Source organism: Neopsephotus bourkii, unplaced genomic scaffold (genome assembly GCF_033783945.1).
Source record: "Neopsephotus bourkii isolate Nb327-2 ecotype Australia unplaced genomic scaffold, CSIRO-AGI_Nbou_v1 NB_1423, whole genome shotgun sequence".
NCBI lineage: Eukaryota > Metazoa > Chordata > Aves > Psittaciformes > Psittacidae > Neopsephotus > Neopsephotus bourkii.
In genome coordinates, this window is record NW_026901900.1 from 996,446 (window position 1) to 1,018,787 (window position 22,342).

The following is a 22,342-nucleotide window of genomic DNA, read 5'->3' on the forward strand; positions in this document are numbered from 1 at the left end:
AGGTTACTCAAAAGCTTATATTTTTCAAGTTTATATTGAATTGTAAGAGTGTGCACATTTGTACAGTTAGGTCCATTTCTAAACCTAAATTTACCTATGAGACTCCGGTAATCTCTCAATCTTGAATTTCGTTTTTCCTGTTCCTCACTGACAGATTTCCACTGCAGTTTCATCCTGAAATATTCATCCCTGAAGAAAAGATAATTTTGAGACCAAAACATGCTCAATTACTATACTTCCTTTTTTATTTAAGCATTCATTCATTACATTTGTTCTTTGTCATAAATGGGACAACAACACCATTTACATAGTATTTTTACTTTCATGTAACAGTAATTTTTAAGAAAGTCTCACGCATTTCTCTGCATTCCACAGCCTTTAGCAGCTGTCTTTTAAGTTTCCAAACCCCTTTCTACTTCACTGCATGCCTCAAGTAAAAAAGCAGCTTTGAATTTTTTTTTTTTATTAAAAAAAACCAACCGCACTGTACTCACGTTTTCCTTTTCTGCAGATTTGCTCTCTCTTCTTTAGTGCTATTCCAAGGAAAATACCCCAAAAGAAATTTCCATGCTTCTTTTCTTAAAGTATGGCAGAGACCCTAGGGACAAAATGGATATGAAACATTCCTAAAGTGATACAACACTTCTTAAAGTAACAACTTAAAAGGAGAATTTTTATAATTAAGCTTCCTTTTCACATTGCAGCCAAATGTTATCTGCTATCTAGGTACCATACTTGAAGGAAACAGCAGGAAGAGAATATGATTAGCAGAAAACTGCAGAAGCACTGGATTCTTAGAAGATAGAAACTTTTTACAAAAGAATTTTCTTCCTGCATTTTTGCTTCGCTGCTAGAAATAAAAACCTTGCAGGAAACAGACTTCAAGAAACAAACAAACAAAAAACTCTTCAAATTTCCGTATTAAAATATCACTCTGCTTAATTGATCTTGAAGGCTAGACTTCCCTTCATTTTATTTGTTCAAACATTTTTATCTAACAAGACACAGTCAACACACAGATGTATTTTCCAAGCAATCAATACCAGTGTCAACTCAAGGATGCTTATTTGTCAGAAATGTTTCCAAGTAATGCTCATCATTTGTAGATGATGAAAACTTACTAGCTGAATTACATCCCACTCATCCAAAGAGCTTCTTTCAACTCCTGCAGTTCAGTCATTTCTTATGATATCAACATTCTTATGATACACTTTTGCTTTCGCACTCCCCAGTTTACCAGTCCAAGGCCAGCTTAATTCCTCATTGTAACTAAAGCTTTCAGATTTCCAACACCAAGACTAAGCTCACATTCATATTACAAAACCCCTCAGTTCAATTAAACAAAACAAAACAGAACAAAAACTGATTTCCTAACATTCAAGCACTGGTGTCTTCCTAAAATGCACTTTGATTTCTTTTCCTTAGCACTTAAGCTTTTGTGTTTCCAACTCAGTCACTTTAGCCAGCCACACAAATCTCTCTCCTTGTAGAGCACTTTGTAAGTGCAAGACTGCTGAGGTATCAGATCATGCTTTATGAAGTCTCTCCAACAATACTGAGGCTCAAAGTCCTGCATGAAGCATTACAAGTGTAATGAAAACAGCATAACCATAGTTTGTGAAGGACAGAAAAAGGGGCTGGAATCAACCCACAGGTGCTGCTGAGTTTAGAAAAACAAGTTACCCCTTTGAATATCGATTGCTTTATGTAGTCGACATTTAAAATTCTTCCTTCAGCATCCATATTCTTAGCCCATTCTTCAGCCGACACAGGCTCTCTTCTACTAACTTCAGGCTGTTTTCCTAGATCAATCTGAAACATATGCAAATACAATGTATGAATCCCACTGAAGTGCTTCAGTAGTTTTAAACAACTGCACGAAGAGTACTAAGGTTGTCAGTTTCTTACACAGAGTGCAACTACATTTTCACATGTTCACCTCAGCTGGCAACTCTAAGGATCTATAATTGTGTCCACATTAGCAGTAGTGTGGACCAGTACAAGCTGATCTTTAAAGCAAGGTACTCCATGCTGAAGGCTTGGGTATACATACTAATATTTCAGATTTTGGAACAGAATGTGTGTGTTTTAAATAACCTCTACCCCCACAGACACGTCTGAGCTAGCTTCCCATGGAACTAAAAGCCATTATGCAACTAGTTACATGCAACGCAACAAAACAAGGACAATAGGGAGGTTCACTTCAAATGCACATTCCTGATACACACTAGCCCATCTTAAGAGAGAGCAGAAAACCAGCTTGGGTTCAGAGATAAGCTCACACAGACTGCAGCGTGACTGAAAGATCAATTTACATACACTGCCCTTAAAAAATAAAACCAAACCCAAGACTGTATGTGCTTTCAGAACTCCTAACACCCACTAAAGTTTCACAATTTGGGGTTACTCTCAGTTCCCAAATTGCATGTTTAAACACAGCAAATTCATCATACAGTAATTCCTTACTATCTAAAAGGTATTTTGATAAAGACAATCACCAAGTCAATTTGTGTTTTAAGTCTCTAGAAATCTAACGCATTTACCAGATTAGGGTTAATATTCTTTTCAGTATGTAGCAGCCATTACACCTTTTCTCATTAATAAACTAACTAAGTGCTAGGCAGCAAGTTCTTAGAATCACATAGCTCATACAGCTACTGTTAAGTTATTAACACTAATTTGAACTAAAAAGAAATAACATTCAATCCAGTTTAATGCTCTAAAAACATGTAAGCTGCTTATATAGTAATCACAAGCATTTAGAAAAATCTTTTCCACCTGTCTGTAAAAGACACTAATAGAAGCCTAAAGTGATCCATAATGCCATTACAAGTTCATTCTAGCTTTGGTTCAAGTCGCACATAAATCCGTACATTCACACACCCTAGGCATTAATCATCCAAATAAATACTTTGTTTTAATCTTTTTAGTCCTCTTAAAGCACAATGAAATGTTAAAATGATTAACCAAGAAAGTAGGTTATTAACATCCATATCCCAATTTTACTTAACATAGCTCTAGCTGACCACAGAGGAAACACTAAACATGAAATGGGTCATTTTTCAAGGTAGTGACTCTGTGTAATGATAATCCCCATTTCAGCAATGACAAGCTTTCTGTCAAAGCAAACCTCATATTTGCAGGCATAAAAGTGACATTCTAGATGTAGCTGACAATGATCTTTTCTTGTGAACAAATAGTAGGGCAGCATACACCACAATAACCAAGCATAAACACTGTAACTCGCCAAGCTTCAACTCTTATCATTTCTTTAAAGGTGTGCATAAAAAGAATCAATGCATCCATTTTATATGCATTTACACACTCACTCTTGTAATGACTTCAAATCCTGGTTCTTCCTGCTGATTTATCTTCAGCCCTGGAATAGCATCATTGAGAAAGTCTGCCATTTCTGATGGTGGTCGCCTTTGAGTTGAAGGGTCGCTTGAACGGAAACTGTCAAAAATATAGTTTGTGACTTTGGAAAATCTTCCCATTGTTACTGTGTATGGATCTTTCTTCAATTTCTGTGTTATAACAAGGAAACCAAATAAAATACAAAAAAAATCTCAGATTATTTGGAATTCTTGTACTCAAAGAAAGCAAAACAACAGGACAAATACCGTACATCTCAAAGTTATCAAAGTTTCATGTATCAGCGGTTTCATATAGTACATTCATTACATGGCCAAAAAAAACAAAGGTATCTTGAGTATTAAGATAATACTGTTGGTTGATTTGAAAAATTGAATATCAGAGTGCTCACTAAGCATGATCTACATATAAAAGTGGATCAGATTTACTGTTTACTTTCCAGTGATTAATGCCACAAAATGTCATCTTCATGCCTAGCTTCTCTACCTTCACAGAGAAAGCAGCTTGAATCATCATATACTCTGCTAGGAATCTCACAAAAAATTCATTTGACAAAGAAGTCCAGAAACTATTGCAGTTCACTCAGGAATATTTTCTTTAATTATATAAATCACTTAGTTGAAATTCTGGCCTCTTTCAAGTCATTGGAATTTTTGCTGCTGACTTTCCTAAGTCCACAAACCCCAGTAAATGATAAGCAGTTTTAGCATTAAAAAACAAAACCAAAACAACTCAAAACCTCTTTTCCCCAATATTGTGTTCTTTGCTGCTGTATTTACAACATCACTTCAAACCCATCAGAAAACATCAAGGAAAAAAACCCACATAATCAAGAAAAATTTTTAAAATTCTAATTAACATTTGGTAACTCCTAAAATTGTTCCTTATTCCCCGTTATAAAACCATCTGAATCCAAATGTATGGAATAGCAGGTAACATTAACTTGAATAGCTTTGAAATAATACCACAGGGATATTAAGAATTTCTTAGAACACATAAAACAACTAATAAGTAAGTTTACTTTCTACAGCAAGCATTCATTTTTAGGACAGTCAATGCTTCTACAACAGCAATAGTTCAGGCAATATCTGTGTGACACTGTAAGTGGCTTTTTTTTAAGACATTTCTTCAGAATAAAAAATTCAGAGATAATACATACTTGTAATAAGCCATATGATGGTTCATCAAAGAGATTTTCAAAAGACTGAGAAAGAGACTTGTTCTGAGAATTCACAAGAAGAATCCGTTTATCCTGGGGAGATCTGCAATAAAAGTAAAAAGGTTTCTATAAGCACCACTAGTTTTTCCTGAAAATATTTTAAAAACACTTACTGTTTTTTGAAATCACATTTCAGGTGTACAATGAAAGCAGGTTTGATGCAAGATCACTCTTAGCTCTTGGCACAAGTTCACAAGCTAGAACACTATAAGCAGGACTTCAATTTTTCAAAAGATCAGTCGTAATATTAATGCTGAACTGTACTCTTTCATACTGTGAAAAATCATGATGCTTTTGAGAAATATTTGAGAAACTACTCTGGAAGATAACCTTTGTCACTCACATGTAAATATTTTTTTTCAACTACAGTTTTCCGTATTTGACAACAGGCAAAAAAAAAAAGAGGTGACACAGGGAAGGAAATTCAGTGAGACATAGTCAACCTCAACACAATATATGCCAAAGCTCGTTTAATGTAACAGAAGAACTGAAAAAAGCTCACATCACCACATACAGTTCAGGAGTTCTTTTTGCCAGTTACTAAGTCTTACATTAGCATGCCCTGTGAAACATTACAAAATGAATACAAATTGCTTTTCAATGTATGAAAGCACATCAATGAATTTTTAACCAACCATATTAAAACAGCTACTGTTAGAATAATTCTAAGATTCATACCGACAGGAGCTAAAAAAACACCACAGCCATTGTACTGTGAAACAGAACCATCTCAGTACAGTCTGCAAATGTATTTCTGTGTAGAACCCAAAAGCTAAACGAACACTACCAAATCTGGCCTAACATCTTTGTACACTCCTGTTCTTCAGTGTAACATTTTCTTATTTGACAGGTTTGCACAGGCAGATGAAAACAGTAACAACAAAGGCAGTGGAACCACACTGATCCTAGTATTTAATCCGTTCTTTTGCCCTCACCCCCTCAACCCAACATTCCATCTTTTCCCCTCCTCCGGCATAGACTATAGAATCATAGAATGATTAGGGTTGTAAAGAACCTTTAAGATCATCTAGTTCCAACTCCCCTGCTAACCCCATCACAATTCATTAACCAGCTCCTGAACTCCCAATTTACAGCTCAGTATGTGACAGAAGAGAGAACAGCTCAGAAGCCAGGCTGACATCCAGGCTTCAGAGTTGGTAGCTAGGCAAGGGAAAGCCAAACACTTTGCCATCTGACACTAATCCATTGCACAAGCTTACTTTTATTGCTCTTTCCCAAAGTTCAAATCCACTATTTCTCATCTTTGAAAGAAAAATTACTTTTATTTTTCTTAGTATTTGCATCACCTACCATGTTATTAAAGTCAAAGATAAGAACTTTAATAAGCCTTATCTCTCTCCTATTCCAACAGGACAGGGCACTGTTAACACAGACGGATATGAAATGCAACAAGTGATCTCATTTTGAGACAGCCAGAAACCAGAGTCATAGTTCTGAGGCAGCAACAGTTAATGAAGTACAACTGACTTTTGCTAAAAAGCAGGACAAGGGCAAAGGCTGAGTCATGTATTGTGTTTTCCTTAACTAAAAGAATGAAAGAAACAAACAACTTTGTACCATTATCTCCATTTTAATTAAACATTCTCTCTGAGCAGCCAGTTGGGTATCAACAGCTACTTGGGTAACTTGGGTATCCTCAAAGCAGCAAATTATAAATATTTAGTTCTAGTTTAGCAACTTCCCACACACTGATTTCAACAACATTTCATTTTATAAGGAAAAAAAAATTGAGGTGATAGGAAAAGAGGAAGAAAGTACCTGTGACAAAAAGCTGTTTTAGAGAAAAGCTGAACACCATATCCCATGTATTATAATACCAATATCCCATGTATTATAAACTAGAGGCTGGGATAACAAGTAATTTTGCTGCCATGTATTTGCTTCTGGCATCCAGAAAAGAGGTTTTGAGCTTAGACATATCATCTGCTAAAGCATAAATAACCATTAGGAAACAACAGAAATGTACAGCCACTGAAGTCTGCCATTTCCACAACTTCTGTTTGTCCTTTTCTCTTTCTTAAAAAATAAATCATTGTAATTGATGATCAGACTACAGAAAATAATTTGGTACCAGAAGCAGACCTTAACTGCAAGAGAGAAAGTTGAAAAAACTAAAACTGGAAGTTCCTGCTCAGCTAAATGCTTAACTTCATTCAAATTTCATTTCCATAGCTGCCTCAGCTTTTTGCTTTAAAGTTCCCAAAATATCTGCTGTTGTATTCATGAATACTTAGAACCGCATTGAGTTGGCAATTTTAAGCAGCTCAGCATATCCTAGATGCCTGAACATCATCTCAAGATCCCCTGTGTTACCTTAGCAAGAAACTTCATCTGGTAAGGATTCCTGGACCTCCCCAGGGTACCCCTGTTGGGTCAGACCACACAAACTCTACACCACTGCCTTCTTTCAAAAACAGACACATGAGGATATGACTGCCTCTCTTCATCCAGTTCTTTCCCCACCTGACAGCTACTGGTTTACACTGTCCATAGAGAAATGTCCACCTGACAAGAAGCTACAAAGGACTAGAAATTCACTGGGTCAAATAAAGGAAGAATTATGACCACACACTCACTCACCGCAGACTATCTGAAAGAGACAGTATTTGAAACAGGAACCAAAATCACTACCTATTTCATTTTCATTCAGTGACTCACCAATAAGCATTAATTTTGCATAGTAATGTGAAATATAATTATTTACAGCAGATGACTCAATAAAGCTGGAAATAATGCCTGTTGGCAACACAAACTGTTCAACATTATGTGCAGCAACTAACTGACCAACACTGAACAGAACCTAGATGTCTGGCTTAAGAGGAGCTTAAGTGTTCAACTTCATAAAATGGTTTAAGGTATTCCAGTAAGATAGATTCCAGTGGTTTAAAAAACTTTCAACCCTTAAGTCAAAAGACACAAAAAACCTCCTGGTTATGGAAAGACAAAGTAACTCCAGTAACAGCAGTATTGTGTAAATACTTTATGCTTTCGAGACAAAAAAAAAATGAAATGTAAGCTTAGTCTAGGTGTCTCAATACTAAATACATGGAACTCCAACAAAATTTAAGAATGACCACAGATTCGTAGCTCAGTACTGCATTCTGGTTATCAACTTTTCTGTTGCTTATTGCTTTTTATGTGTATGTCAGTGTACATACAGACATATGCACACACATCCTTAAATACTGGCAACTAAAAAACCCAGCAGCATGAACTCGTTAGCTTTAAACTGCTTTTGATAAAGCTTCCAATGGACTAACTGGACAGAAGGTGTAAGTTTCTAGTTGACAGTTAATCACAAGAACAAAGTTTTGATTAAGCTAATGCAAACCAGTTTGCTACACCGTCAAATGCTCTCAGTAAGCCTACTTAAAGCTTGATCCTGTCCATTAAATACATATTATGGAATTAGTTAAAAAATTTGAAATACATTGCTGCATTACATAGGCAACAGATTACATGAGGGTATAAAGCTTTCATCAACTCGCCATACAACGTAGGGGTTTTCCCTAGTGTTTCCCACAGCCATTTCACTATCCACCTTACAACCTGTCATCAGAATATTATGTTGTGCTAACAAAACACTTTTGAAAACAGATTATCTGTTAAACTGATCTTATACCTGCTACAGGCGTACCTGTTACACATTACTGTTTCCTAATGCTCCACTTACTCTTATTTACTCTGAGGCCTTCTTAAATTATAGTTATGCCTACATGGTGAGAGCAGAACATTTTATTTCATTCTGCATTCACGCTTGCCAATCACAAAGGATTTTTTCTAAGTGAAAAACTTGGAGGTGACACAATATAAATATACAACAAAAGCCAAGTATTTAACACCATGATAAGGTCTAACTATGTTTATATTTATATGATTGAAAAATAAAGATCAAGTGTGAAACATTCCCCATGGCAAGAAGTTACAGGGAACAAAATCCTGAGGGAACATTTATATACACATTGATTCAGTTGGCAGTGCTGTAAGTTACTTCACACATTGATGTCAATACAGATATTTCACACAAAGTAGAAGATCGCAAACTTCAACACAAATTATCCAATTTAATACAAGTGGTTCAGGAAGAAGGATTTAACTTTACAAAGTGCTCTTAAGAAGCTTCTGTACCCACCGGAGCTACTGAGGAATTATGGAATTGGTACCACTTCAACAGATTCTAAGCTATTTCATAAATTGATCCAACAATTTTAAAACTTCAGCCTGCATTCCATATGCATATGTTTGAGCCACCTTGAAAACTGATTCTACTAATAAAAAAGGGTATTTAAAAGACATCAGGAAGCATTAATCTGAAATTCATTAAAACAATGGTCTGTATTTTAAATCACAATTAAGAGTTGGCTGATACTTACTGATTCAGGACAACATGCTTTTCAAGGCATTTAATCAATAGCTTGCTATCCCCATGATGAAAGTGAAGAGCTGGTAGTTTCACATCATCTTTCAGACAGAACACCAAATAAGACCATCCCATGCCTTCTTTGTTTTGTTTGATTGATTTCAGATCCATCAAACTGAACACGAATGACCACTTGCTTTCACCATTTGCATGAGTTGTGGTATCTTGAAAACAAAATGACCACATAATTTTAGTCTGACTTCCAGTGTTAGCAATTACAAATGCATTGTATCTATCACTGTTCCTAAAAAGCAAGGACAAAACCCAGCATTCATTCTGATGATGAAATGTGTACCATAACTACTGTAACTGCTATTTCTGGATTTCTCTTTGTGCCTCCTCACCTTCTAACAGACTTCAAAAATAACGGGCAAGTAGATCAGACCGCTCCCCTAAAGCTGTGCCTACAGTTTATAAAAGGATCCAGCAGTTAGCATACAACTGCTGTATCAAATTCCAGCAGAAAGTTGAATCCCACCAGCACCTCCACCAGGTAGTACTACTTCCTCAAACTAAACATGGTATACATTACAATACTGATATGTGGTAACCCAAATCTCACTACCCACTCCTCTGTCATACTGTGCAAGCACATACACATGCCATGCAAGGCTGTACATATTCAAAAAGAAGGGATTACATTTTACTTTACCAGAGGACACAAAACTGCCAGCATGCCTGGAGGAAACCTGACCCTCCCCCCCAACCCCACCCCACCCCCCGCCTGTCCCCATCAAATTACAGCAACTGGAAATGCAAAGCAGCAAAGAGCATAACCCAAGTCGGTAGTGCTCACTGACACTCACTTTGGATGAAGATGTACTCTTAACACCTGAAGATGAAAAATCAATACAAACCAGTGGCATAATAAACCATATTATGCCTGACATAGATGCTGATTTTAGCTTTATATTGTGCTCGCACTAAAAGCTCCTCTCACACACAGGAGCATTTCAGGAGCAAGGACTGTGCTTTACTCAAAACCATCAATAAACTGAAGTCCAAACCCTGCACTCACACATGACATAGATGACATTTAAAACCATCACAGCTATGGTGAGACAAGCACAATGATCTCCAGTTACAGACTGAGAAATAATACAGTGAAAAGTAGTGTTATAAAGAAAAATACTGTGGGAGAATCAGAGAAAAAAAAGATTATTTGAGAATCACTGCCCTTTCTCCCCACTCTTCCCTACCCCAAACATCTCTACTGCGACACTGTAATGAAAATGATGTAGCTATAATATTATTTTGCTGAAGTAAAAGAGACCATATAAAAAAGACCCACATACAACATAATTGAACATTCCATCTCCCCCTGCTGTTGCAGCATGGAAAGGCATTTGAGTAGTAAACCGCTTCTGTTTTCATTTTCCTAACATGACATCTAGCTCATACCATTCATTTGAAAGAATGCAAGAGCCCAATGCAGGTAAAACTGCTACATCATCTAATGACTGTCACAGCAAGAAGTCAGCTCTAACATTTACTTTCAATACAATTCTCCACCAATTTAAACAAAAAGGAATTAAAGGCAGATGGCAGCTATTCCACCGTGGTTTTTTTCACCCAAAGATTCACCTCATACCGCAAACAACGGACAGCTTTTCAATTCCTAATAAAATTAGTTTTACTGTACCTAAGAGGCAATTCTTCACCCTAAAAGTTACCATAAAGTAAAAACAAAACCAAACACCACTTATATCTTAAGTACCTCCATTTGAATGAGGTTTCTTTTTAAAAGAGACTGTGGTAACCATGTCCCATTCTGCTTCATAACTACTTGGACGGTCTGCTCCTCGGGAACATTTTTCTTTAGGAGTTTGAGTCCACTCAACAACAGAACTGGAATCCTGAGGAGGGGGGGAGAAAAAAAAAAAGAAAAGGCATGACAATTGAGCTAGTTTCTCAGATTTAACAAGAAGCAGCATCTCCATTTTCACAAATTAAAAGAATCTGTAGTATTAATATCCTCAGAAACATGATACAGTTCAATACAAGAAATCTGGACTTCTGACTAAGAGAAAAGATTTACATAATAAATTCAACATGGTACTGAAATATTCTAGCCTCTCCGGCAGATTCTACCAACACAACAAACCTTTTATTTAAATGTAAAACTTAAATTTTCTTCTTTAGCTGCATCCTCATAATATTGCTTAAATACCACACATCACTGCATCTTAGAACCCACATACACTTCAATTTTTATTTTGCATTAGAACAGTACCTCTTATTTTCAGTCTAATTATGAAGAGCAAATCAACATAGTAGATGCAGGGGACTGGTGACTGTGATACACATATTCATTTGGTCTTTACTATTAATGCAGATAGTTCCCCTTCTATTCTGTATACAAATCAAGTAAAATATAAATACAATCACCTACACATGTACGGCAATAACCTGAACTGGGCTGAAGTCCACAAATGATTCCTACACGTAGCTATTAATACCAGTGATAAACACATTAATAGATTTCGCTTCCAGTTATAAGATCACCTATGCATAAGTTAATACAAAATAAAATCCCTGGAGAAACAGAATGAAGAACATAGATAACTAGCAAACATACCTTTCCAGCACAGAGGATATTAGAAGTATCCAAAGTATCATCCAGGGGTCTCCAGTCTACTATTACTTCATTTTCCTGCAATACAAACCATCATAAAAGAAAAAAAATCAATACTCATAACAAAGCTCCCTGTGTATGATCACGGTACAAGTCACATATATAAATACACATAAAAATTATGAAGATTAACCATTACATGGTGTTTGCTCATTTATGAAATCTTATACTTAAAGATAACCAAGATTTCCCAAACACATTGTGTGCTTCACCAATAGATGAAGCTTCCATAAATGTATTATTCAAGTACCTTTTCTATGACTCGTAGTACTCCTGACATTAAGTTGTCTTGGTCATCATTTTTTCTGCAGGATGAATGAATGAAAACTCCTTCTTGCTCATACACAACCTATAAAAAAGTGAGCAATGAAAAAAAAACCAAGTAATTTAATTTATCATCTTCACTCACCTACATAAGTTGAACACCTTTCCTTTCTCCCCACCCCCAAGATCTGAGTCTTTCACTTGAATCAAAAAAAAGTAGAAAATGGAACTTGTTAAACTTGTTCTCTAAGCAACAATTAGACTATTATTACTTCACCATGAAATCACAAAAAATACATTCAGTATCTAGTATTTTTTAAAGCAGCAGGCAGAGGTTCATATGGAAATACTACACAGCTTGTAAAACATTAAAAGGCCTTCTTACATAGTCTGCCTTTCCCCCACTTGCCATTAAGCATGTTGAAATGATAACCATAATTTAAATTAAAAATGGAAAGTCTGGTGTACAAAAGATGAGCTCCACAGAAGTAAAAAATTGCAGCCTTAGATTAAATAATGGCCCAATCCCACATTCTTTGCCTACATGAATGGCAAAGGTTCCATTCCAAAGGCAGAATATGTGACAGTCAGCTAAAAGAGGCTTGTAGGAGTACACACTGCCCACGTAACTTCTGTATTTAAGCATTTACAAAACTCTTCACAGTATTCTTAAAAAAAAGGGAAAAAAAGAAAATGAGAGATTTCTTGTCTGTCAAAATTCAGCAGGCTTCAAAGCTATATGGTATACATACTATTAAAAGCTCTATAAACAATGTAAACGGCGTCTGTTTCGAACAACTCTCTAAAAGAAGCATGAAAAGTCCCTAATATACCAAGCTTAGATTTTGTAGAAGTTAAATGCATCAAATAGTAACAGTAATTTTTTTATAACCATGTTTATTTTCAAGCCAAGCTGTAAGCACCTTCTCAAGAATTACACATTTTTTAAGGCAAAACCTAATAATACTTGACTAATCATAGACAGATATTTCTTTAGTACTAACATACCAGTATCTCCTTCTCAACTTACTTGTTTGTCAGCTTTTTTAATTCTCACATTTGCAGTCAGGCCAGTAAACTGAAAGTTTAGGTATGTAAACTTAACCAGGCAGACAATAATACAGAGCTTAAAAATACCAATAAAAGCCAGTTCACTCGTCCTTCCAGTTGTACATTTACTACTTCCATTTCTTTTCTCTTTACATAATTCTGAAGTGTTCTGTTTAATCACAAAAATATCACTTCAAAGAAACCTCTAGAGGTCACTTAGTGTAATCTCCCTCTTGAAGGACTATTAACATCAAGTTAACTTTCAAATACTGGAATCCTTCTTTCCTCTTCTCCATTACAGGTTTTTGATCTTTTCTATCAAAAAATATTCTCTCTCTATTTCTACCTGTGGTTATGTTCAGTCCCTGTTTAAACAGGGCAACTTTGGTATTTATGCAGATTTTCCCTTCTGGCTATTTGGACCTAATTTATTACCACAACTAGTCAGAAGTATCAACAAAAGTGATCAATCATACATATTTTTATCAGAGTTACATTGATAGAAGTGGATTTCTGCCAATAATGTTTGTAAATATCAAAGAGTGTACCTTCTCAGTCTAGAAGGTATGCAATCTAGTAATTGGTTTTATTATTTTCCATCCATTAATTTCTCAGGATAAACGTTTACTTTCAAGGAAACAGAAACATGTTCCCAGCACTACAGTTGTCATGCAAATGAAAAATTCTACACTGCTCTTCATAACAGGTCCCTGCCCCCTGCTCCACTAAAACAGGAGAGAAAACCAAAGCAGCAAGAACATGCTTAGAAGTTTGGAAGGTATCTGTAGAACAGAGGCCTTCTCACAAGTGCAGGTGATTGAGCTGTTACACAACAGAAAAACTTCTCAGAGTTTGAAAGGCCAGAAGGCCAAACTGTTGGGATTTATTCTTAACCAGTAACAGGTGCAAGCTTGTATTTACTTTTTCCAACTGTTATGAAGCATTTCATATAACTGAGCTTAAAAAGTGCCCTTTTTGTTTTGGGTTTTTTTAACTGAAGAAAACGTTAAGTCACACATAGATGGGAGTCTACAAGATGCAATAACAGAACTAATTTGAAGAAAAACATAGCATTAATCTCACAAAGTATTACCTAGGAAGTGCTTTAACAGCTATTCCCACTGCAAAACATTTTGGAAGTTAGTGTTTTTGAATTACCAAAAATATTGAGCTGCTCTGTTCAGCATTACTTTGTAAGATAAATCCACAACTGAATTTGAGAATATCATCTTATAGTGGTAGTACCTGAAGATTAGCTACACTGGGCAGCTGTATTTCACACACTGTTCTTAAGCTGAAGAATCAAAAACACACCTTACAGTAAAATGTAGTTTGTGATAGATTTTTGTTTTCTGGTATTAAAGCACTGACCAAGCTATTGGTCAAGTCAAAGAGGGGAAAGCAACGTTAAATTATATATACAAGTACTAAGGAAAGTATCAAATTGAAAGACAGTACACTAACAGATAGATTTGAATAAGGAAACATCCATCAATAGACAACAGCTGTAACACCGTATAGCTCAACCCCACACACCATGTGGCCCACAAAGGTATTTTTGCTCAGTGCCTCAGCAGCCCAACAAACCAGGCAACAGCAGCATACACTGCCACTTGCCTGAACAGTAGGTTTCTGCAGAACATGCAAGATGAGTGTCTTGAAATAAGATGTGGGAAAACAGACAGCAAATGTTGAAGGACAACAGAAACATCATTAGAATACTAATGACTTGTGTAGGGTGTGCATGCAAAATGTATGTAGTGAGATCCTGGCACACATGAAGACAGTAGAAGGAGCTAGATATGAGCAGGGCAGGATAATGAAACCTTTGCTCCCTTATTAGCAGATAAACTAACTACAACCCCCCCTAAACCTGACTAAAACCAGCATCACCATTACCTGTCAACACTCCCTGCATAGGGAAGCAACCCAGTCTTCTTCAAACACTGATTAACTTTCTGCCTTCAGAGACAGAGGTCTGTACTCTAGAAAGGCCTCACTATCCACTGTGTGAATCAATTCAAGGGTTTTAAAGAACATTATCTGCTCAGTTAGCCAATTCTGCTTCTTGTATTATGAGGCAGGAAAACACACTACTGGCTCACCTTGGTTTTGCACTATTCATTATTTCATGTATTTCATCATGGTTTCTTTTCCAAAAGTGAGAAGTAGGTAGAGTCAAGCTCACTCTTCCATTTTCTTTTCCTATGATTAGAGCCATCACCCTTCCTCTAAGTCTACACAGCATCAGTAAGTCCATCATGAAGAAAAAACAAGTTAATGTTGACATGTGCCTAGGATTTTAATCAAAACCCAAAGGTATTCGTCACCCCAAATGCATTTGCAACCTTCCACCCAGTAAGAAACCTGTGCTCTGCACAACCTACCTGTCATGGAAACAGAACGTTAGGGAAGAAAAGCAGCATATGTTGCTTGGACACTTGAGACCAAAAAGGCTATAAAGCCATGAAAACCCTAACTACAGATTTAAACAAAGGTTGATTTGTTTCCTTCTATGCCTATTTGCAAACATCTGTTGAACTCTCCAGAGATGAATGTTCTTCAGGTTTAGCTGTTATTACATACATGAAAGCCAGACCCTACTGGTCCCACAACAAAAACACAAATGATAAAAGAACACTAGTTTTTGTTAAAAGCACACATCAAGACAACCAAAGGAAAGGTAGATGTAACACGACAGAAGCTCAACAATCTCAAAAGTTATTTAAAATTTTAATTGTCTTGCAGCTGTACATGTATCAGAATTACTCAAAGGTTTTCAAACCTCTCACAAGCTTAAAGCTAGTTCTAATGCAAAAAGTTTCCAGATTTATTCATCTACGGTATCCTTAAGTTCCTCAAATGCCACAAATCAGAAGCATCACTACCTTATCACTGGAAAAGCACTCAGTTGGCAACTTTTTCCTATGAAGAAATTATGGAGGAATTAGGAACAAAAAGTTTGTATGACTTTACCATTCCTCTTTAATAAATTTGAAATTTTAAGTTTCCATTTTTTCAGATATGTTCCTCAGCAGCTTATGTTCATAGGTCTTTCTTGCTTCTCGAGCAAGTCCACACTTGCAATATGCAAACATAACTTAAACCACATTTTTCCATCTCTCTAAATTAGACCTATTACCTTTTTGATCCAGAATCCTACCAAAGGCTAAAAATTGATGCAAGAGCTTACAAATGCTGCTAAAGCCACCTTGACCTGGGTTTTTTCCACAGGTGCAACATAAGTCAAAGGCAAAGTCACAGTTCATTCTAGTCAGTCATTAATAGCACTGCGCCACACGAGACTGCAGCTATTCCATCTCACATACTGGCAGAGGGTCTGTAAAATCAGGGAAGTACAGCACAAAATTCAGGAAAGCTGCATGAAGCAACAGCTGTCTACTCACCAACCATAAAAAAAAAGAAACGGAGGGAAGCGGCAGGATGTAGGCTTAATTTACATCTCATGGCATATGCTAGGTTAAGTTCTGGAAAACTGATCAAGTATTTATACTCTATGTGCAGGAGAAATTAACTTTAAGACTCACTGTTGTCCCGCTAATGCTTTCTGAGAAATAAACTGTATCATACTTAATACTGTAAGGACAAGGCACGGACAATTCGTATCTCCAGCTCATTGTACTGCTTACAATGAGCAGTCAACAGGCAATGTTTGCAGCTCTTTATTGCCAGGGACACAGGCAAGCAGAAGGCTTTCAGCATGGTACATCAACAATTACAATATATGTCAGAAGACAAGCAAAGTTTGGGGATTATATGCTTGTTTTGACAAGCCCTGTGCTACCAGCTGGTGAAAGGCAACACTGCACACAAAGACGATGAGGTGTAGGCAACCAGAAAGGAGAGCTACGATATGGAGCTACCATAGAACAGCCCCAGGGTCCTGCCTCCTCACCCATGTGTCTCCCACCCTGCCTGTCCTGGGCACCCAAGTACAAGCTGATGTCACATCCACTGACTGCTCGTATGTTATACACTTGCTCTTGCCTCTGCCATGCACCAACCAACTGCCAAACGCAGGACATTTGAGAGAATGGAGAAGCACTGCAACAATCCCAGCTAGTTAGGAAGCCCATCTTTCAGATACATTCTGTGTTCTTATCCAACTCGTTCCCCTTTTCTGTCAAAGCGCACAGCTCACAGCCAGCTCTGCTCTGCCAAGATGTCATCCAGCTTCTCGTGACAGACACAGCTTGCAGCACTTATTCAGTAAATCAGCCACTGCTCTGAAACCATTAAGTAATTATGGCACTGTGCAAATCCTCATTTTAACAACTTTGCAACAGCAGTTACTTTGGTTTTGCCTCATATTAGAGAATCAGGTAAAGGACCTCACTGTGGATTCAACAGTTGAAGCAGCATGCAGGCGTGCTTGTAAGAAAGTGAGTAAGAAAGTCTGAATGCTCCAGACTACAAATTAAGGAAAAATGGATCTGTGTGCAAACATTATAAACAGAAAAGGCAGCTGTGAGGCATCTTATTTTTCAGAATCTGACAGAAGGTAAACAGGACAAAAGATGCAACATAGTAAGGAAACAACTACAGGCCAGTAAAATAAATTCAATTTAGGAAATGGTTGTCTCAAGAGACCTTAATCCACAAAATAAAGTATCGTAGTTTAGATCTGTGCTTTAAGTTAGAAGAAATACAACTCAATTTAAACAATTTGCATTATGTTGCTTTAATTTCCACCTCCATCACTGGAATAGTTTTGGAATAGCTAAGGTTTCCCCAGAGCTTATTCACATATCTAGTGCTGAACTGTCACTGGGCACTGTCAAAGTATCTACTACATCAATAACCTGCCTTCAAGGAGCAGATACGGGCACATTTGAGTGCTCTGCAAAGCATGAAGTGAGTATTACTTGACCAACGTGCCTTTTTCTGCTCCACAGAAGATATGCTACAACTTCTGGGGAAAACACCACAAATATTATTCACACTGAAAAATATGAGAAAGCTAACACCAGGAACCACATATGATAAGAAACATTTCCTACTTAACAACAGTTTTCAAGTTCTGCCTGAGGTGCGTTGACAAATGAACCACAAAGTATTACTGCTACTTATGCAACAATAGGGGATATCACCCAAAATGCAAGTCTATTCAGGGTACCAAGAGTAAGGGTTTAAAGTGATAATGTAACTTTTCTACTGTGAACACTTCTGCAAGAGAAATCCTTAATGAACAGAAACAGAAAGAATATACAGAAATTTCAGTTATCAGTAAACTGTTTAACATTCCAGCATAATGAAGCTTTAACTGAATTCAAAAGACACAAAGACAGGTATAGGTTTTTGTTCATGGAGAACACCTATGAAATAGAATATATTCAGAAAGGATTATTATTCTGTATATAGTAAATTAAAAAGGCTGAAAATCAAGTTCTTAATAAAATGGCATAGCAATGCATAGTATAGAGTCTGTGGCACCAAATTTTACTATAAGGCGCAGCAAGACACTGCCTAGCACCACAGAATATATATATATATATATATAAAATAATCTGCTATATCTGTGCCAACAGACTACCTGAAGGTTGCAAAGCTACTTTTAACAGATCATATTTGAAATCTCTTTGCTGGTCCTGGCTATAAAAATCAAACCAAACCACTCAACAGCACACACACAAGCATACAACACAACTCACAACTCACCGCCTCAACACCACAATATTTGCAACATTGTTTAGTAATAGCTACACTGCTACTCAAACACTTCTGGGTGCTGAACTCTCCAAACATCTGAACTTGTTAAGCCACCTGAAGCTCTGAAGCTTTAACTTCAAGAACAAGGACGCAGGCAAGTGAAAAATAACTTCTCCGACAGCCCATGTGTCAATTGGTAATTTGAGAAAGATCTGACAGCCCATGTGCCAAAGACACTCTGAACTTAGAGAGCATAAAAAAAAAACAGTACCGTCTTTAGACCAGCTGTAATAATAGCCTATACACCAACAGACTAAGACAGAAGTTTGCACTTCTCCCCATGCACAAATTCAATCTCATTTTCTAACACGACGCTGTATTATAAGGGCGAGTCCAGAGTCAGTTCTCTGAATTAAGGACACTGCCATTTGCTAAGCAACAGAAAGAGAAAATAAACCTGTTTTCATGCATAAAGCCAAAAGCACTGAAAATAAATGACCTTACTGCCAAGTCACTTGCAAAAAAAATGACAACTCTAAGAAAGGGCAAAAAATTGAAGCTCAGACTGTTCTAGCGCAGACGGGCATTAGTAAAGAATGAGTCATAACTCCAAAACTCAACAGCATTAACTTAAGTTTTTTGGAATCAAACTAAGCACATAGAGGAAAAAACACTGAAAAGGAACCTTCCAAGATATAAAACCGTAAGAAAAAACAAACAAAACAAAAATCCTAGTAAAGTAGCAAACACAGTTATGTGAAGTAACCGAATTTATAATTCATATCCCCTTAATATATGGAGCAGAAACCACAGACAACATGAAACAGCACAGTTGTGAATCCCTTGATATTGGCAATGTCTGGGAAATTAAAAAGAAGTGATAGAGAAGTGGAAGGCAATCAGGGTAAAAAAGTAATAGAAACCACAATCTTACATGGTTTGCCGAAGCAAGACTGCATAAAAGCTAAGACACTGCAGGCTATCCCTGCTGTTTAACATACTGCCATGGGAATTTCTGTAATATTTTGCAGAAAAGAACATACACATTAAAATAGATTACTTTCAGGTGATAAGATCAGCCAAATGAGATTAAAGCACCCCATAAACCAATGCCTGCCACTCTTTCAGAAAACTATCACCTGAAACACCTCCCTACACAACAGTGCACAGTCAGAAAGAAAAGTGTTATTAATTTAGGACACACGTAGCTTGGAAACACAAAGAGCTGCAAAACACCTTAAGTGAGAATGCCAGGTCTGTACCAATTTACACCGTGTTTATTTCACCTGCACTGAAATTTCACTAATTTGTGAGTGCTTCTACAATCCTGCTGCCATCCAAAGGAACAATTTGTGATCCAATATGCTCCCTAGACCAACAAAAAACCAATCCAGCCAAAAACAGGCATACACAGGTTTATGTATTATTTCAGCTTGCAAAATCAAATCACTGAGAGCTCAAATGAGAACAGCACCCAAGCGAGCAGAAGTGCAACCCACAGGTGGGGAGGAGGACGAAACTGCTCCTACTGAGAGCAGTGAAACTTCAAACCAGCCCAGCCACTACATAAAGTTTTTAGAAAACACAACTTTTTTTTTTTTTTCTGTACCAAAACACACATGGCAAAGAATGTTACTGAATTAGAAGTTATGTTAACAAGTTGCATTTATATTGTGGACATGGAATAACTGAAACAGAGTTTTGCAATATCTTGGAGATTTACCCTCAGGCAAACAGCCTTTTTTTTTTTTTAAGGAACAATGAGGACATACCAAATTCACAAACAACTAATCCACAATAGGTTTAGCCTCCAATATAAGCTATCCTAATATAGCCACTTTCAGGAGAAACTTCCTGAAAAAAATCCTGATAAACTACAGGAGGAAAGGAAACTGCAAAACGAAAATATTTACCATCATCCAATAAACTGCTGGATTGAGATTAAAATGGGCAAAACCAGAAGAGTAACTTTTCCCTGTATACGTAAAAATTGGACATGCACAGGTAGAAACAGCTGAGAAAACAGTAAGGCTACCTTTACATTAACTGTACCTAACAGCAGTAAAGAACTTAAAAGTAAAGTTGTAACAACTCCAGCTGAACAAACTGCCTGCTCCATCAGTTCTGGTTGGAATGGAGATGGCAAATGGCACAAGCAAGATCTCTACTGAGTTTTCCTGCTAGCTAAATGTGCTCCTCAGCACCCTCCGAGAAGCACGGGCATGGATAATTACTTATGTTCTCCTATGCCGAAATCAGCACGAGCTGAAATTATCAGTTGCTGCCATATGCTGGACAAGTGAAATTGAAGACTGCCACACTCTAATCCTGCCTACGTACGGTCAGATGCTACACTTTGATTTTAAATGCTAGAGAGAAGATCCACATGCTCGGGAGGCCAGCACTGCAAAGTGACACTTTCAGGAGACGGACTTAGTGAATAAAAATTCCTACAATAAACCCACACAGACACAACTCGGACCTGATGGTGGGAGAGCAGGAAGGCAGAGAAAGTTGCCACTACCTTCTCATGTGACCTCAAAGCAGGACTGCCACCTGAATCCTTGTCAAGCTTTACTGTTTCATTCAGGAACACTCGGCAAGGATCGGCGGCACGCAAAAATGTTCACATTCCCAAACTACCTTACGGACATGGCTTTGGGGGAGAGCACCCGCACACTAACAGCGCGCAGGCCACGAGAAACGCCAGGAACGTCTACAGGCACCTCCGGGACACGCAGCCACGTAGACAGGAGAAGCCTCGTTCCCCCACCCCGGCCTCAGAGCCTGCTCTGACGAGACCAACGCTCGGCTCCAGGGGTGTCCGACTCCACCGTAGAGCGGCCTCTTCCTACACCGGGGACGTCTCTCCGCGCAGCTCGGGGCCGAGCTGCGGCAGCAGCAGATGCTACAGGGCCCAGGCAACAGCCCGAGTCCCACCCGAAGGCCGCGACCCCCTCCAGCACCCGGCGGCGCAGCGGGTTCACGTCCGGCCGTCACCGTCAGGCCCGCCACGGGACGGGACCGCCCGTGTGCGGAGGAGTGAGCCCGGGCCCCGTAAGAAGACGCCGCGTCCCGCAGGTAGGACAGGCCCTCGCCAAGCCACGCAGGGGCCCAGCCGCCCCTTCCCGAGGCTCTCGCCAACCAGGACGACCCCAGCGCCGGGCGCGGAGGGGCCATCCTCACGGGAGCCGGACCCAGCACACGGCCGTTACCTTGCCGCTCGGAGGCGCCGCCATGTTGCCTACGAGTGTTTATGATGACGTTGCGCTCTTCACGTGCTTCCCCCGCCGCTCCACAACAAGCCCCGTCACTCGGGCCGCGACCGCGCCTCCAGCGGACGCGCGTGCGTACTGAGGCGCCCCCGCCCGGGCGGGGAAAGGTGCCGCGGCCACGCGGGCAGCGGCCGGGCCTCAGCCGAGGGGGCGGGGCTGCGGGTACGGGGCGGGAAGGCCACGCCCGCGGTGTGAGAGGACTGTGAGGGGTTTGGGGCCGGTTGGAATGGGGAGCGCTGCTTTGACAGAGGGGAAATGGTGGTATTTCGTCTCATCCTTGCTCTTTTCCTTCACGTAGCTCCCTGCGAGACTGGCCCCCGGTGTGCCCGCCCTTGGCCTAGTGTCCCGCTGGTTCTTCTCCGCATAGATTTAACAGGAAAGTGTGGGGTGCACAGGGCTGTGAAGGACAAGGC

The 22,342-nt window shown here is 38.5% G+C and overlaps 1 protein-coding gene across 2 annotated transcripts in view; it reads right to left on the reverse strand.

Moving 5' to 3' along the window:
• Positions 1-22,014, reverse strand: part of TBC1D15 (TBC1 domain family member 15) — a 32,879-nt gene extending 10,865 nt beyond the window's left edge. Inside the window, exons 1-10 of one of the 2 annotated variants that reach the window (XM_061368002.1) lie at positions 21,870-22,014; positions 11,921-12,019; positions 11,614-11,688; positions 10,753-10,891; positions 8,989-9,199; positions 4,535-4,637; positions 3,330-3,527; positions 1,684-1,812; positions 495-598; positions 95-189 (exon numbers count right to left, since the gene is read on the reverse strand). In XM_061368002.1, the coding sequence (XP_061223986.1) occupies positions 95-189; positions 495-598; positions 1,684-1,812; positions 3,330-3,527; positions 4,535-4,637; positions 8,989-9,199; positions 10,753-10,891; positions 11,614-11,688; positions 11,921-12,019; positions 21,870-21,893 (1,177 nt within the window). In that variant the 5' untranslated portion in view covers positions 21,894-22,014. The remainder of the gene's footprint in view (positions 1-94; positions 190-494; positions 599-1,683; positions 1,813-3,329; positions 3,528-4,534; positions 4,638-8,988; positions 9,200-10,752; positions 10,892-11,613; positions 11,689-11,920; positions 12,020-21,869) is intronic. The other variant, XM_061368001.1, reaches the window with a different exon arrangement.
• Positions 22,015-22,342: the final 328 nt, after the last annotated feature.